This window comes from Tinamus guttatus, unplaced genomic scaffold (assembly GCF_059628265.1).
Source record: "Tinamus guttatus ecotype Peru unplaced genomic scaffold, ASM5962826v1 Tinamus_guttatus_pri_ptg000125l, whole genome shotgun sequence".
Lineage (NCBI taxonomy): Eukaryota > Metazoa > Chordata > Aves > Tinamiformes > Tinamidae > Tinamus > Tinamus guttatus.
Window position 1 is genome coordinate 4,796,487 of NW_028288659.1, and position 17,028 is coordinate 4,813,514.

Consider the following 17,028-nt stretch of genomic DNA (forward strand, 5'->3'; position numbering starts at 1 on the left):
CAAGCACATTAACTGCTCTCAAGCCCCCAACCCTTCCAAGGTTAGGAAATCTGCTCAGCCTATCCTGCCCCCCGCACACATAGAAGCCCAGACCACTGGGAGCTGGCTTTTGATTAAACAAAATGAGAAAAACTATCCTAGAACAACACAGACCCATTCAGCTACTCTTTATGCAACATTCTGCTTTTTACTTCAGTAGTGTAAGGCAGATGCAACTCAAGAGTCTCTCTCCTCCACAACAAGCCTGCAAGAGAACCTCTCCTCCGCCCACCAGCACTCCTTCCACAGGAACCAAATTAGCAGATCTTACAGAACTAGACATGCCAGTCATCCCCTCAGACTTTTCTATCTTAAAATCCTCAGCCAGAGAAAAAGAACATGCTAGAGGCACCTGTAAAAGCAGAGGAGCTCCAATGAGTACCAGGCACCTTACAGACAGCCTCCTTCCTGTGCCCCCAGCACATTTATGGCTGCCTCACAGCCCTGGGCCATTGCTGGGAGGTGCTCAGAAACACCTGAGCACCATTGCCTGGACCCAGAGAGGCCACAGCTGGGGCTTTGCTGTGGGTCTGGAGCTGCTCTGCTGGTAAACAGCTCAGCAGGACCACCAGGGTTCCCCAGGAGTCACCTCTTGCCTCTCTGCTCCCTCCCTCTTCCAGCTTCCCAGCTCCCGTGGGAGGGATGCTTGCAGGCAGCTACTTGCTTCACATTAATCCCATCACAGGCACAGTTTAGGCTATCATACGTAAACCTAAACTGTACATGCAAAGCCTATGTGAAAGATTAGTCTTCTGGTTACAAGACCTTATGCTGCCCTGTTCAAGGTCTGCATTTAACTACCTGCATTCAGATGTTTCTTGCACCAGTGTTGCAGCCTGCATGGGGAAGCTCAGTCACCTCATTTATAACGTACTGGACTTCAGGAGAGGAGTTTGGGAATGTATCCAGGTCTTCAAATGGTAGCAGAGAAGGCTCCCATCTCCAGGGTCCAAGGGCCTATACTGGCAGAAGTGGGAGAAGCCTGCTGGGTCCAAGGCTGCAATGTGCACGGTCTGCCCCCAAGGGCAGCATCACCCACAGCTCACCAGCTGCAGGACAGGGGCTCTTCTCTTTGCACCTTTCTGAAAAAAAAAAAAAAAAAAAAAGGATCTTTTTGTGCCCTTATGAGCATGTGTTTTGAAGTGGAGCTTGAATGACTTTTAAAGAACCAGAAGCTTGTTACAGCAGCCTTTTTTCGTTAGCACTGAGCAAAATTGCCAGAGGATAAATAAATTTGGTGCCCTCAGTCCAGAACAGACAAGGATTTTTCAGCATCGGCCTGCACTTTCTGGTGCACGAGTTAAGAGGAGCTCCCACCAGAAAAGAAATGGTCAGGTCAGTTCGCACTCACTTGGCCTTCATAATCTGGTCTGACTTTTAACTAAAAGCGTGTCCATTTAGGGTCCTTTTAGTTGCCTGTTAAGACTGTGAATGGCAGTGACTTCCTACAGGCCACCAAAGAGGTAGCACCAGCACTCAGTCAAGTTCCTACTGGTTGCACTTGGTCTGGAAGTTGTGCACTTTTTGTCTGGGCACAGAGCCTGTCACCTCCATCCGGACCCTGTCACCGCATGACATGACTCCCGTCATGTACCTTGCCTCGAGTGAGACCTAAGAGCCTGTGAGTGCCTGAGCTGGCTGCTTTTTGTTAGGAAACGGTAGAGCCGCCAGGGAATCGCTGGGGGAACACTTAGGGACTTGCCTTCTGCCTCCAGCTGAAGCCTTCTGAAACCTCTTAAACACTGCTGCAACTTGACACTGTTGGTCATAAAGGTTGGAAAGGACCTTCAAGATCATGAAGTCCAACCATAAACTCCCGAGGCTTTTTAGACCGTGAGTATCATTTAGTCTTCACAATGTATGTTTGGCAATGGGAACATTCGATAGTAATATTTTAATCTAAACAAATACTATTTTCAGTCCCCATAACTGCATGGCAGTTAATAATTCAGAGATGAAACTCCTTCATACCTAACTTCTGGTCTCCTCTCAAACCTTTGATGGACCTTTTTTGTTCTCAGGTGTGTTAGGCAGCCATTTTCATAAAAAGGAATGTGCTACGAGAGGAGAAAAGTTGAACTTATTGAGCAAAGAAGTTCTGTTTTGTTCATCTTGCTCTTCTAACTAAAACCCACCACATTTGCAATTCCTTTTTTTTTTTTTTTTTTCTAGAGGACTACTCAAAGATCTGGAGAAAATTTTATTAGCCCCTTCTTTTCTTAGAAAAAAAAAAGTGTTGTTTTTTTTTTTTTCTCTTGAAAGAGAGATTTTTCTCCTGAGAGAGCCAAATTCTCTTCTGGCTGAGCTCCCTTTGATTTGGGTAAAGCAACGAATGTGGCCTTTAGTTTTAAATTTCACATGCATCTAGAAAACAAGGTGCTCTTAGCAGGCCCAGCTTTCTGGCCTTAGTGGTTTCAGTACAAGTGCCACCAGATCTTTTGTCCTATGAAGTTTTTCCACCAAAAGCACAGAAGTCATGGGGTACTGACATTCCGTATATCTCCAAGACAAAAGAAATCAGTATTTCCACACATTTCCTTCTCTGTCCAGCTTGTCCTGGGACTGTTGTTGGTGGGAGCTGCCCAGCGAGGTGGACAGGGTATGGCTTGGCACCAGAAACAGCCGGGTGGAGGGGAGGAATTTATAACCAGGATTTGTTTCCCCCACCTGGCTCTCTGTGGGGATGAGCGACATTCATGCCAGCAGCACTGTGGCAATGATGGTGAGAGGAGAAATGAGCCCTCACTTTACTGTGGCTGGCATGCAAAAAATGTTCTTCAAAATACAGCTTCACGCTGTCTGTATGGTTGAAGTGAAGCATGTGGCTAAGTATTTGCAGGATCTGGCTTTCCCTTATAGCTCTTTATACAGTAGCAAAACATTGCAAAGTGTTTTTTTTTTTTTCCTTTACCAGTCACCTTCCATGAAAAACTCCATCTGCTAAGCACCACGTATTGATAGTTTTGCTATGTAAACTTGAGTATGGGCTTTGAAAAACAAAATGCCTACTCAGTACTGGAGCTATCTGAAATGACATTCACAGCAAACAGGCCCTAACTTTAAAAAGAAAGAGGAAAAGAGAAAGCCCAATGTTAATGAAAGTGGATCATGAGGTTCTTATTGGCGTATGGACGACTTGATGCGCTCAACAGGAAAGGAGTTAGGCAATTAAGACCTTTATGACAATACCTTCCCTTTAATTGTGGCTGCCTTAATTGGCTAATGCAATTAATCAGAAAGTCCTCAGGAACTGATCTGAACCTAATGATACTTAATGGCATTGGAGGCAACTTAGTGAGGATGGTAATTGCACTGAGCTTGGCATCCCGGGGATGCCTTGGCGGCCCTTGTGTTAGAGGAGACATTAGTGTCTCCCCTCAGAGATCCTTTTTTTTTAAAACAAACAAACAAACAAACAAACAATGGTGGACTTGGGGGACATGGGGTTTAGATGAGAGGTGCCCAGCAGGGCTTCCCGTGAGGGCTCACAGAGACGGACGCAACAAGCCCGGAGGCGCGAAGCACCTGGAGGGTTCTGCATTTCCCCGCGTCCCGCAGGGGAACCGGCGTGGGGAACACCGCGCAGGGACAGGCCGCCTGCCCTTCCGTTACATCCCGCGGGCGGGGTTTTATGCTTTATGCTGCGTTTTGTGCTTTAATTACGCTATTAAATAGTAACGGTGATGTTTGGTTGGTTACCACGGCGATGTTACGGGACGTGGCTCCGCCGCTCGCCACCAACGGCCGCTGTGGCAGCGCTAACGGCCCTCGGGGGCTGCGCGCCCCGCCCCCAGCGCGGGAGGGGGCGGGGCCTGGCGAGAGCCCGCCCCGGAGCCGCCCCCGCGCCGCGGCCGGTGCGGAGCGGCGCGGAGCGGCGCGGAGCGCGGCCCGGCCGCGGCCATGGGGGAGCGCGCGGACGAGGCGCCGCTGCTCTTCTGGGCCGAGGGCCCCGCCGTGGCCGCGCCGTCCGCCGCCGAGCGGGGAGGAGGAGGAGAAGGAGGAGGAGGCGACGGCTGGAGCGCGGCCGGCTGGGGCGGCGCGGCGGCGCGGCGGGCGGAGGCGGAGGAGGACCAGATCGTGGCCGTCTTCGTGGTCACCTTCGACCCGCGCACGGGTGAGGAGCGGGCGCGGGGAGGCGGCGGGGGGTGCCCGCGGCAGCGCCGCTAAGATGGAGCCCGCGCGGGCCCGGCGGCGGCCCTTCCCCGAGCCCTTCCCGGAGCCGTTCCCGGCCTGATGCAGCTGCTGTTTTGGAAGGCTCGGGCGCGATGGGCACGCGGGGCACGGTCGCCAGCAGCCGTGTCGCAGCCGTGTCACAGCCGGGTGTTCCTGAGGGACCCGTGTGCCCCCCCCGAGGGCTCTCCCGGGCCTCCGGTGCTCTGGGGAGCTGCCCTCCGAAAGGGCTCGCGCCTTTCGTACTGTCCGATCCTGGTCTCCTGGTACTCGCAGGCCTTGGTATCGCCCCGCTGTGTTTCACTGACGCAGGTTAATAACCGCGAGTCTATAAAGCTGCGTTTTAGAACCCCCCGGGTGCTGTTTGCGAGCCTGGCCCGTGGTCAGAGCTGAGTTTAGGGAATGGCTTGGATGATGTGGGAGCCCGCTCGCGTCCAGAGCTGGGAGTGAGCTCCGCTTTCCTCCACAGACTGGCACTTTCTCAGCAAATCCATAGCACCAAAAATAGAGAAAGGAAGGCTCTCTGCAAAGTATAGCATAGTATTTTGGGGGTGAGCGAGCTGGGAAGGGAGCTGTAACTCAGGTCACGCTCACAGAGCTTTGACTTCCCACTGGAAACGTAGGCTCCCAAACAGAGCGGCTGCTGTGTTCTGAGACACTGAAGGGCTTCCGAGAAGTCATCCGCTTCTCGGGAGCTGAGAGAAGCATCTTGAGCCTGGAGGTCACAGGCGCTTGACAAAAGCCAAATGGAGAGGCCGCTGTCATCTCAACAGGCGATCGAGAGCTGTTTGTAAGCACCCCAAACACGGACGAGTCCAGGTGAGCGTGTCTGCAGCCGGCGGCCTCGCAGCGCATGCCTGCTGGGAAACTGTGAGGCTCCTTTTGCTGGCAGTAGCTTAACTTTCTCAGGAGTTTGCTTGGGCCAGCTGTTGCTTTGAATGGAGTCCAGGGAGAGTTGGGAAACAGCTCTGCTCACCTCTGAGGAGTTATTTCTGGGTGTCGTCAGTGGCTGTTTTAGTGGCTCAGGTCTAGGAAAGCTCAGTCTCCCGCTGCTCCTCGGTGCTGATGCGGGATGCAAGGAGCATGCCAAGATGCTGAGGAACGCATCCCCAGATGTCACCTTCACAGGCAGGGGGCCAGGTATCTTGTGGAGGACAAGGACTGAGGGCAAAGATCTTAAAACCACAGTGATGTGAATTTTCCAGGATCAAAAGAGGATATTGGAATTCATAGGTCAACCAGGTGAGGCCATGTGAAGGGATTCTGTAACGTGAATAACAGCGTGTGTGTAAGAGGAGATCGTCCTCTCTGCGTCCGCGCTGGAAACCTGGTGGGTCTTGCCCGGGGCGAGCACAGCAGGTCTCCTCCACTCGCTCCTTCAGGCCCATGAAGGCAGTTTCTGGTAGTGGCTGGGAGGCTGCGGTGCCAAGTAACATGTCGTCGCGTACATGCGCATTGTGGCAAGCAGAAGAGTGAGAGGTCTTTGTCCCCAGGAAGGAAGGGGGTGACTACACATAACAGCTTCTCCCCTAATCTTAGTAGGGTTTGGACTAGGCAAACCCAAGCAGTGTTTTTTTTCCTTCAAATATTGAGTATATTAAGCAGTTGTGTGGGCTGGGCTCAGGAAGGTAGATTATGGGGTTACCAGGCCAGTATTACGCTTCTGGTGTCCCTGCAACTCTTTGGTGCCTGTGTGGGTGCCTGGATGTTGGAGTCTTAAGTGAACTTTAAATTAAGTGCAGCATGGTGGCAGCCCAGGAACAAACTGTGCCACCTTGTTGCCTGTGGCAATCCTCCTTCGGCAGCCCTCCCTTTAAGGAGCAATGTGTTGGGAACACTTTTAAAACCTTTAAAAGGTTTTAAAAACACCTTTAGAAGTGTGCGCAGCGGGTCTGTGCAAGAACTGCCCTTTAAAGAGCACAGACACGAGTTGCTTTAATGAGGCTTCTGACTTGCCTAGTGTGGATGTCACCTTGTGCGGGTACCGAAGATCCCGGCTGATCTTGGGCAGCCGTGGGGGTTCAGCCCGTAGGTGCGACCCGCTCAGCACCAGGCTAAATCAGGTCTGCATGAAGGAAGCAAAGGGAAATGAGACAAGATTTGCTTTGGGAGGAGAAAAGGAAAGATGAGGCAAAGTCAGCGTCAGCCTAAAGCTCTTCAGATTTTTAAACAGCAAGATACACATCCACTCGGACACCTTTTTTAGTGATGGAGGTGGTGATAGTCAACCTCATGAAGATCCCACATGGTCTGTTGGCTTAAAGGACAATACGAGTTATGGGGGAAGATGAAGTGGGGGAGAGGGAAGAAGTCTTTTCTCCATTAACCATGTGAGTGTTCAGGTGTTCTGGTTCGCTCTTGTGCATCTCTTCCGTTCAGGAAGCTGAGCCAGAACATGGCTGGCCTGGCTCTGTGGTTGTCATGGCCTGGCGCGGAACAGCTGAGCACTCTGGAGACCTTGAAAACACCTGACTGGCTCAGGAGGGCGAGATGACTTTATTGTAGCTGTCAGACAGTAGTGTCTTCAGGCACTCTCTGAAACACTAGAAACTCTCTGAAAATCCAATGGAGTCACTAGAATCTCCAGTAAGAGAAAGAAGACAAGTGAGGGCGGAACATCCTTAACTTTCATAGAATCATAGAATCATAGAATGCTTAAGGTTGGAAGGGACCTCTAGAGATCATCTAGTCCAACCCCCCTGCACACGCAGGGTCACCTAGAGCACGTGGCACAGGACTGCATCCAAGCGGGTTTTGAAGATCTCCAGAGAAGGAGACTCCACAACCTCTCTGGGCAGCCTGTTCCAGTGCTCTGGCACCCTCACTTTTGGTGCTTCAGTTTGTGGCCATTACCTCTAGTTCTGTCGGTGGCCACCAGTGAAAAGAGGCCAGCACCATCCTCCTCACTGCCTCCCTTGAGGTACTTATAGACACTGATCAGATCCCCTCTCAGCCTTCTCTTTAGGCTGAACAGGCCCAGCTCCCTCAGCCTCTCCTCACAGGGCAGATGTTCCAGGCCCCTGATCATCCTTGTGGCCCTGTGCTGGACTCTCTCCAGCAGCTCCACATCCCTCTTGTACTGTGGAGCCCAGAACTGGACACAATACTCCAGATGCGGCCTCACCAGGGCTGAGTAGAGGGGCAGGATCACCTCCCTTTGCCCACCAGAAACCGAGAGCGCTGTTCCAGCTTTGGCCTGGTCCTGGGAGGTAGCTCCCATGTCTCTCCTCAGCTCTTCAGCACTGGCTGGGTCACGCTTGGAAAGCTTCCCTGCATATATGTGAGCTGCTTTATGCATATGCAGGGGAGATGCTTCCTTTTTTTTTTTTTTTTCTTTCTTTTCTTGTTTGTTTTACTCGTTAATGTTTTTAGGTTACTCCCTCTTCCTGTTTCTCGTGCAAACCGGCAGTTGCGCCCGTGTCTGGGTGAAGTCTGTCCCTTGTTTGCTCTAGTGTGTCACCACACCGACTTTCTTAATTTTTTTTTTCTTTATCTCCTCATTTGCCCTGCGACTGCCACGTCGCCAGAACACTGGCAGGGCAAGGTGGTGTGAGGAACAGCCAGGAGCGCAGGTGTGGGTTGTTTGTGTCAGCTCCCAGTGACCAATCCCAGGAAAAAAAAAAAAAAAAAGTAGTACTAGCTGAAGTAGTTATATGATAAGCAAGTGTGTTTTGTTGTTAAGCCATAAGATAAGGATCTGCTTCAGGACGCCTTTCTCCTGCTTGTTGTTGCACTGCGCATGTCACTTGAGCCAAGTTCCTTCCACCTTCCACACCTCTAAAACAGGAATATACCTTAGAGGGTATTTTGGACTGAAGAGAACGAAGTGAAGCGGTTTCCTCTGCTGGATGGAGCTCTCGCATATTGATGTACTAATGTACTGCTAATGGCCAATTCGCTGTGATGCAAAAGCTTAAAAGAGGATCTGGACTTAACCACAATTTTTACCACAACAGTTGCTGTGTTTACTTCCTTACTCTTTCAAGGAAGGGTCTTGTGCCTTTTAAAAATAACTCCAACAACTAGAGGAAAAGGCAGCATCTATATATAATGTGCAGAAGCTACGGGAGGACCATGTAGGCTGACGTGATGTCACTGGTTTTCTGTGCCAGCCTTTCACCCTCCTTAAAGGCGAAGGCGCTTTGGAGCGGAGCTCTGTGGTTTCCTGTGTGATTGCACAAGCACCTGGGCGCTGCGCGCGGCGTCACGAGGCTGCTGCCGCCTCGGCCAGCCCCGCTCCGCGGGAGGGCTGCGCTCGTGGCCTGCAAGTGGTTGGCTGGGCCTAAAATCTCTCCCGTTGCCACCCTTGACGTGGCTAACTCCCTTGCCAGGCAGGCTTGGAAAAGGCCTGCTGAATACAGTATCTGTTTGAGAAGAAAAATAGCCTATTTAAATTTCAGTAGCTAAACCTAATTCCAATGCAAGTGTGCATGTGTAGACTTGTGCGGATGAGTAACAAAATAAAAGGCCTCTGAAACTGGGCTTCATAATTAAATATCCATTCTAAAAGTCTTGGCCAAGTGCAAAGCCGTTCCAAAGGCACAGTGTGGATGCAGGCACGCGTGGGACCCTTGTCTCTAAGCAAGGGATCGGGGAAGCTGTACTGTTAGGGAGCACTTTTATGCTGCATTTATCATTGCATTTGTGCTGAGGAAGGTTTGGTTGTTTTGTTCGTAAAAATAAGTTGCATCATTTCAAATGCTGATGCTGTAGGAAGAGTGGCAGAGAATGGAAATATTTAAGCCTAGAGCTCATCTTGATGCAGTAGGAGTGTCTAAATGGGCAGGTTAGATGCTGAAGTGCTGGCACAGAAAGTCTGAAAAATGGCCCACGTTAATCCGTAGTAAACCTGCCAAGAGCAGGACCTCATTGGCTGCAGATTGTTAAATGTTTTTACCGATTCCACTAACAATAACCTGCCCGGGCTCAGGGAGACCCCTTTGTCTGGCCAGCCTTGGTAACACAAGAGGCGAAAGCTGGATTGGTTTGAGACGCCTCTAGTCCCATCTGCTCCAGGATCAGGCTCCTCGGGTGGCCTTTAGCAGTGAACAACTGCATGTGTTTGGCTGTGGGGTTTTTTGTTTGAATATTCTAATACACAGGAAAATGTTGCAGAACTTGAATCTCCCCAGCTTCCATCTACAACTTTAGCTTACTCTTATTTTGAATGAAATACGAGAAATTCTAGGAAGAAGTAGTGAAGAACTAGAAGAACTAGAAGCTCTGGGATTCCTGTTTGACTGGTACTGCAAACATGAAGAAAAATACCTTGGTGGTAGGATCTATTACATAATCTCCTCCTAAGGAGCAGCAGTCCATACTTTGTATATCCAATACTATGTTCTTTGTATATTCAATATACATGTAAACAGCAAAAATGGAACAGTATTAATGCATGCTCCTCTACTATCAGGAGTACCTGGTGAGATAAATTTGTAGTTGCTCTGTGATTTAACATATAAAGAATAAGACCACAAAACAGTACTGCACTGTGAAACAGCTCCAAAAGTTCTGCGATGCCAGGATATTGTGCTGCAACAAGAAATGTCCGTGGGAGATGCAGGAGATTATTTAACCTGGCCTCTTCCCATAATGTTTCGCTCTGCCCCAGGAGCTGTGTTAGTGCAATGTTCCTGGCATCCCAGTGATGTAAAGGCAGCAACTGGCTGTTGCTGGTGTTAGCCTTTTAGCAGTGAGTGTTGTGACCCTGTTCACTCAAGTAAAGCTTTAATCTGCTTCCCTGCAGGCAACATGGTAGAGTGGTGTTTACCTCAAGATATCGATTTGGAAGGTGTGGAGTTCAAATCCATGGCAAGCGGGTCCCACAAAATCCAGTCAGACTTCATGTGAGTATGTCCAAGCTGCACTACTCCTCCTTGTTCCTCTTAGCTGTCTGTCTGCACCATCAGCCCTTAGTTCAAAACATGCAAGAAAAATATCACCCAGGAAAGTAAGCTCCTACATTCAAATGCTGCTAAACTGTATCCATCTGAGCCAGATACTCTTCCAATGCTCTCAACATCTCATCAAATATCATTTAGCTATATGGGATCTCCTGTAAGACAACTTTAGCTGTGAGGACTGCAAGTAGGGTACAAATATTAATGCATATGGCATAGCAAACTCTGGAGACAGTCAGGAAATGCCTAGGGTGGAGGAGAAAGGATGGAAAAAATAGGAAGGATTTTGCAGAGAAAGGATTTAGAAAAAGGTTCTGAATTCTGCCAGTGCCTTTGGATCTTTCTAGCGTTGTGGTAACCAAACCTCTTCTTCATTTGCTTTCTCCATTGCTAGATCTGTCTTATACTGTAAATATTTTAACTAGAATCTGTCTCCATGGCCATGTTTTCAATAACCCACTGATGCAATGCACTTTCCTTTTGGCCAGGAATAACACCTATTTTCTCAAAAGCACATAGACTTTTCCTTGCGCTCTACTAAAGTGTGCTTCCAGGTGCTGGCACTCAGGTCTGTAGTCACAGCTTTTACCCAAAGAGGATCTTCTTCCTTAGAACAGTGCTGTGTTGACAAGATCCTGCATCCTCTGTTAGACTTTCCTTCAGAGCACTTTCCTTAGTGTCCTCACTGAGACACGTATTTGGTAGGGGCTGTAGCAGTAGAGGCACTGGGAACTCCTGGCTGGAACATGCTGCATTGCAGCCTTCTTCCCAAGAAAGCTGGAAAACTTGTGGCCCATTGTGTGCCCTTCAAATAGCATGGTAGGATTTCAGTGGTTTGCCTACAGAGTGACGTTTTCCCCGTGTTCCCAAATCAGTAATTTTGGTGGTTGGTTACCTTTCTCTCTTCCACTTTTCTCTTTTAACGTGAACTCTTCTGTCAAATATTTGTCCCCAGATATTTCCGCAAAGGGCTCTGTTTTGGCTTGGCCTGCTTTGCCAACATGCCTGTGGAAAGTGAGCTAGAGCGTGGTGCCCGCATGAAGTCTGTGGGGATTCTCTCGCCTTCTTACACGCTGCTGTACAGGTACATGCACTTCCTGGAGAACCAGGTCAGGTAAGTTGCCTTGTGGTCTAGGAGTGGCGCTGGCCAGTCCTGCGTGCACCTATTTACCTGTGTGCAGCTGTCTGACAGCGCTTGGGTGCGAGGGTGCTGCGGGGCTGCCCTGTTCTGCTTGTCTGTGGGACGTGCCGCCTGTTCCTGGGAAAGGCAGCATTGCCTAGCTGGCCATTGGGCTTGGACGTGTGTGGCAACCTGGGTAGAAGGCCATGATATGACTGACTTGAATGACTACTACTCCACAGAGAGAGCGCAAGGAAGGGAAGTCTGAGGACAGGAAAGAAACGCCATGCGCGGTAGTGCGCTCCCTGTGCTGACCGCTAACAGCCTGGTCAGACACTATGCGAACTACTGACTGTGGGGCACTGTGGGGACACAACTGTTCAAGGGAGAGTTGTGAGAACAAGGAGTTCCCTGCTTCTCCTCTGGAAACTGGTTTACCAAAGGCTCACAAAACGCTTCTAAAGCTATGATGGGGATCCCACTTAGGCATGTGTCTCTGTGGTGTTGAGTGGGCTTGGCAGCAGGCACTGGTGCTGGCAGCAGGGAAAGCTCTTCCTACCTGAAAATGTTTTCAAACCTGATGAGTCCAGTGCATGGATTGTTTGAGTGTGTGCTTCAGTCCTGCCCATGTTCTTTGGCTGCACTGAAAGCTGTATTACTCCTAATGCCCTCCTAGGCTGGCCTGTGCAGCTGAGGTACCCAGAGGCTAGGAAAGCAGGTGTCAGCTGGGGGTAAGCACTCTGAATACGTAGTCTGCAGACACCACAGATCTCCTCTGTCTCCCTTTCTATTCCAGACACCAGCTGGAGATGCCTGGGCACTACTCCCACCTAGAGGCATTCTATGACGACAAGAAAGGAGTTCTTCCTGCTGGCAAGGACACCGCCACCTCTCAGCAGCCTGTCCACTGGCTACCATCCATCCACAGATACATGTACCCAGAGATGAAGGTGAGGCAGGGGCTCTGGGGTGTGCAGGGATGTGCAGTGTGCGGCTGCGTCTTACTGATGCATCATACTTTTTTATAAGCAGGCACTGCAGCACTTGTAGGCTGCTCTAGGTAAGATTTTGTTACTGAGTGTTACAAGCTGCAGTTCTCTGGCATTGCTGTGTGCTGGGCTTGCTCCCACGTTTAGGTATAGCATCTGTGCCTGTGTCCCTGCGTCACCTCTGAGCTGTTTTCTTCCCTCTCTCTCCACCTGCAGATCACGCATCCCGCTGGCTGTATGTCTCAGTTCATCAAATTCTTTGGTGAGCAGATCCTTGTCCTCTGGAAGTTTGCCCTGCTGCGCAAGCGCATCTTGATATTTTCGCCGCCCCCAGTTGGAGTTGTCTGCTACCGAGGTATGTCATCAGGGACAGGCAAGTTCTGAGGTACCGGGCTGAAGAACTGCAGGCCTGTGGTTACTGAGGGCATGGAAGTGATGCTGGCCTTCAAATTCCACCTTGTGGGGATATTGCTGGGCCTGCACTTGTCTGTCTGCTACAAAATGCTTTTCAGGCTTTTCTGAGAAGAACCTACCTTGGTGGTACTATCAAACATAGGAAGAAAGAGCACTGAATGAATTTCAAGGAGCAAGAACATGGAATTCCTATGGGAGAATTGTTTATTTTTTCATCCAGAATATGGATTCCCACATAAGCAATTCTGGCATTCAGCCACGTTGCACTGCAGTACCCATTACTTTCATAGGGATTTGTGTAGCTGGGGGAGCAGGGTGCAGAATGCCTTTGCAGAGAATACTGAAAGCATCTCAGCATGTACCTCTCTTGCCTGCAGTGTACTGCTGCTGTTGCCTTGCCAATGTTTCTCTGCCTGGTCTTGGAGGAACTGTACCGGAGTCCAAACCATTCTTCTACGTGAACGTGGCAGACATAGAAATGCTGGAGACAGAAGTGTCATATGTGGCCTGTAAGTATAGTGGCTCAATGGGGATTTTTCTAAGTTTAGGTTGCAATATGTCAAATCAAGGGTGCCATGATGAGAAATGACTATTTTCACAGAATGACCAGCTAAAAAGCAGGACAGAAGAGCCAATTTGCAGGGAGAGCAACGTGCTTACCTGAAAATCTCCTCTGATTTTGGCAGGTACAACAGAAAAGATCTTTGAGGAGAAACGGGATCTCTATGATGTCTATGTGGACAACCAGAATGTGAAGACATATCACGAGCATCTGCAACCACTCCTGAAAATTAACAATGCTGACAAGGAAAAGTATCGGCGACTCAATGATCAGAGGTAGTAATACAGATCCAAGTGGCCTTGTTCCTTGTTGGGAGAGCAGTGCAATGTGGAATGGAAAGAACATTGCTTCTTTATATTCATCTCTTTAGTATTTTCCAAATTTCCCACTACTTCAGCTTACCTCTGAGATTCTGGTTCTACTGTAATGCTGCACTGAGAGTCCCTGGACCCTCTGCAAAACATGCTCACTCTTCTAGTGAACCAATGGAGCAGACAGAAGGCAGGAGGAGAAGTGCAGAGGTGGTGACTTGTTAGTGATTCCCAATTGCTCAGTAGCAGAACTGAAAAAACAGCGCTCTACCTTGATTTCTAGTCCTGTGCCTTATGAAGGCTACTGGGGTGCTGCAGATATTGGGGCAATGGTGTTAATTTATCCCCAAGAAATGGATGTGAAGTACTCTGTTTTAACTCTTGCCTTCTGATATTGCTTTGAGGTTCACTGTATGTAGGTGCATTGAATCTGTCTCCTCCCCCCAGGCAGATGTTAATGTACTCTCAAGAAGTTGGTGAGGACTGTAGCTCCTGTGAAGAGGACCTTTTTATCTTGTGAGTGAATACATCTAATTAGTTGGTCACTATTGTACTTAACATTCACTGATTTTATATTGCTCTGGCTTGGCACACTGTGAAACATCTTGGTTAACATCCTTGCATAGTCAGCTCTGAGCTCCTCTTAATAACCAAACTGGTGCTTTCTCCTTACATCATTTTCTTTACAAAGCCAAGAAGCCAAACAGCGGTATTAGTCCACTGAGGTCTTATAAATGCTGGGAGGAAGAAGAGAATTTTAAAAACACAATTAGAAATGAAAGAATCCCTCCCCATTTTTGTAAGCATAAGAACTATAGGACTTTTCATGTAAGAACATGAAAACATGAAAAAGAACATTTTCTTTCTCGAGAAAGAAGGAAGCAGGTACTGTACTGTGTTGTGCAAGGTACAACGTGAAGATAAGGGCTGATTATGAAGGACTAGCCACTTACATGGCGCCTTTTTTTTTTTTTTTTGGAAACAGAGGAACAAGAAGGGGGTGTAGATTACAAGGTACAGAATTAGTTCTGAAGCCATTACTGCCCATTGCTATTGTCCACAGTCTATAGCAGGTGAGAAGTAATGGGATTAACTGTGTAAAGGGCTGTTGGGGCAGAACTTTAATTGTTGAGCTGCTTAGATGTAGTTAAAGCTCTCTTTAGAAAAGCCAACTATTTTCCTAGGAAGGCAGTAGGTGAACAGTAGCTCTTTCACTACTATGTTCTGCTCTAGTAATGGAGAATTAGAATTTATTTACCCAAGGACTTACCAGCTGGGTGAAAACATTGTTTCCTCCTCTGCTTTATGGGAGCTGTAGGTCTGATGTCTCCACTTAATTGCCACAAAGTACACATTAGCTGATAAAAGGCGTTCTTCTGAAGAGGAAAAGCCTAGGATAAATCAGCCAGACCGGAACACCACTGTAAACTAAAAGCTATTGCTTTATCTCTGTTTATTCCAGGTCATCCACAGGGTGGATGGAAAACTACATAGTACCACCTTAATAGGGTGGGATCTATACTGAAGTGGGTTAAATGTGGTTTGGAGAGTCTTTGCTGCCTGTGTGGTGAATATGCTGTCTTTTTTTGGTCCTATGCCATCATCTCAATTAACTTTATCCTATAGATTTTTCATGGAGCAGAACAACCGGATATTTCAGACGCTGATGGAGGTGTCAGCCAGCCAGGACAAGACACTGACAGCTGACCACGCGCGGGGCATGGGCCTGGACCCCCAAGGGGACAGAAGTTTCCTTATGGACCTGCTGGAAGTATACGGCATCGACGTCATGCTAGTCATCGACAACCCCTGCTGCACGTAGAGTGCAGGCACCTCACATGGGGAGCAGAGATGGTGTTTTGAAGACTACCAGACATTGCTTAGGAATGTCACTGGAACCCACCACAGCCACTGGACGAATCTCATTTTATTTAATAACTTTATACAGAAGTATTTATAATTTTACAAGAAAAATGTGATTTCTATTTTCTCCTCCTCAACTTTTCCAAGGAGTAACTGCTCCTGTTTGCTTTTGTTCTCATCTCACTTTTTTCACTTGTGCTTTTGTTTGGTTTACATAGGACTAGTGGAACCATTGCACCAATCTTCACTGTTGCCAGTGGTGGCTAGATTTTGGATGCCTGAGGGCTGAAGACTTCAGGAAAGCACTTTGTCTGTTGGGGTCCAATGCAAAATGCTATAGCTGAGCTCTTAAGACTTGACTGGAAATTGCATCCCCACTTATCCCTCACTCTTATACTTGGGGACTGAAGAGAGCTTCAGCATAGGCTGTTAGTGGCCCACTCTCATAAATTATTGCCTGTCCCACCATGTTTACTGGTGGAGACAGTTAAACCAATGATAACAGAACTGGACTCCTCGAACACCCCTCAGCCAACTTTCACCAGCTGGGTTGGAATAAAGCCACCCTTTCTGGCAGTGGCAAAACCAAATTTTGGATAAGGGGATGTTCTGCTTACCGGAGTGGCAGAGCTTCACTTCCAGTGTTTGAGGTGGTATAAACTGGCAAAGACTACACCCATCTCACAGCTGGAGAAGAGCACCGTCTCTCCGTAATCCGTCCTTCCACTTCCTCTGGTTTTCATTTGGTTAAAATCTTCAAACCAGCAAGACAGACTCACACGGGACAAGGACCAATGTCACGGAGCCACCTTGCAGTCACCGTGCTCTCCAGCCTCTGCTCAGAGGGTGCTGCGTAGGACTGGGCTGAATAAGTATGGGTTGAATGTGTTTGCTCCAATATCACTAGTGCTTCCTTCTGCAGCTGCTGGTATTTGTCGCTCTTTTGCTTTAGCACTGGCTGCTGCTCTTCCTTTGTCAAGCAGCTGTCATCACTGCCTGCTGCCATCTTCATCTTTCATTGTGAGGTAGAGAGCAGCATGTGACCTTTCAGCTGCAGATCTGGACTGGCTTTAGTGTTGCAGGAGACCCCTAGGAGTTTGGCTCAGCTGGTAGAAGCAATGGCCAACAGCAAGGCATTTTTTCTTGGGCAGAGAAGCTGTAAAACCAAGTGAACGACATTTATTATTATTCTGCAGGGGATGGAATGGCATTCAGTCTATGCCTGCAGGGCTGGAAGTTTTCCTCCAGAAAGATTATTTCTGAAAAGGGTGCCCTCTTAGCCGTGCTTCGTCTAAGGATGGGACTACGGGTTGTAGGACTACAGGTTGTAGATACGACTTGCTGTTGTGCCCAAAGTCCTTCAGGCAACAGTAGCATCAGCTCTAAACTAACAGTCCTGAATTACAGCTATAGCTGCTCAGCCTTCCTACAGGTTGTAGCAGTGCAGACTGCAGCTGGGTCTCCATTTATCGTAACATTTATTGGACGAGATAGGGCCTGAACCACCAAAGTCTCACCTACCAGTTGCTTTAACACGGTGAAGCATGTGTGTTCTCCAGCCAGCCCCTCTGCAGCCTGTCTCCCTCTGGAAGGAGAGGTTGCTGTAGGTGTTTTTCCTTGAAGACTCTCTGCAGCTGCTGTGCAGGTTTGGAGGTTTAAG

At 48.7% G+C, this 17,028-nt stretch overlaps 1 protein-coding gene across 1 annotated transcript; it reads left to right on the forward strand.

Moving 5' to 3' along the window:
• Positions 1–3,939: 3,939 nt before the first annotated feature.
• Positions 3,940–15,467, forward strand: DENND11 (DENN domain containing 11). The gene is made up of 9 exons (XM_088521578.1): positions 3,940–4,153; positions 9,956–10,055; positions 11,065–11,223; positions 12,026–12,179; positions 12,435–12,573; positions 13,010–13,141; positions 13,319–13,469; positions 13,953–14,021; positions 15,132–15,467. The coding sequence occupies exons 1-9, from the start codon at positions 3,940–3,942 to the stop codon at positions 15,325–15,327; spliced, it is 1,314 nt and encodes a 437-aa protein (XP_088377704.1). The 3' UTR covers positions 15,328–15,467.
• The last annotated feature ends 1,561 nt before the right edge of the window (positions 15,468–17,028 follow it).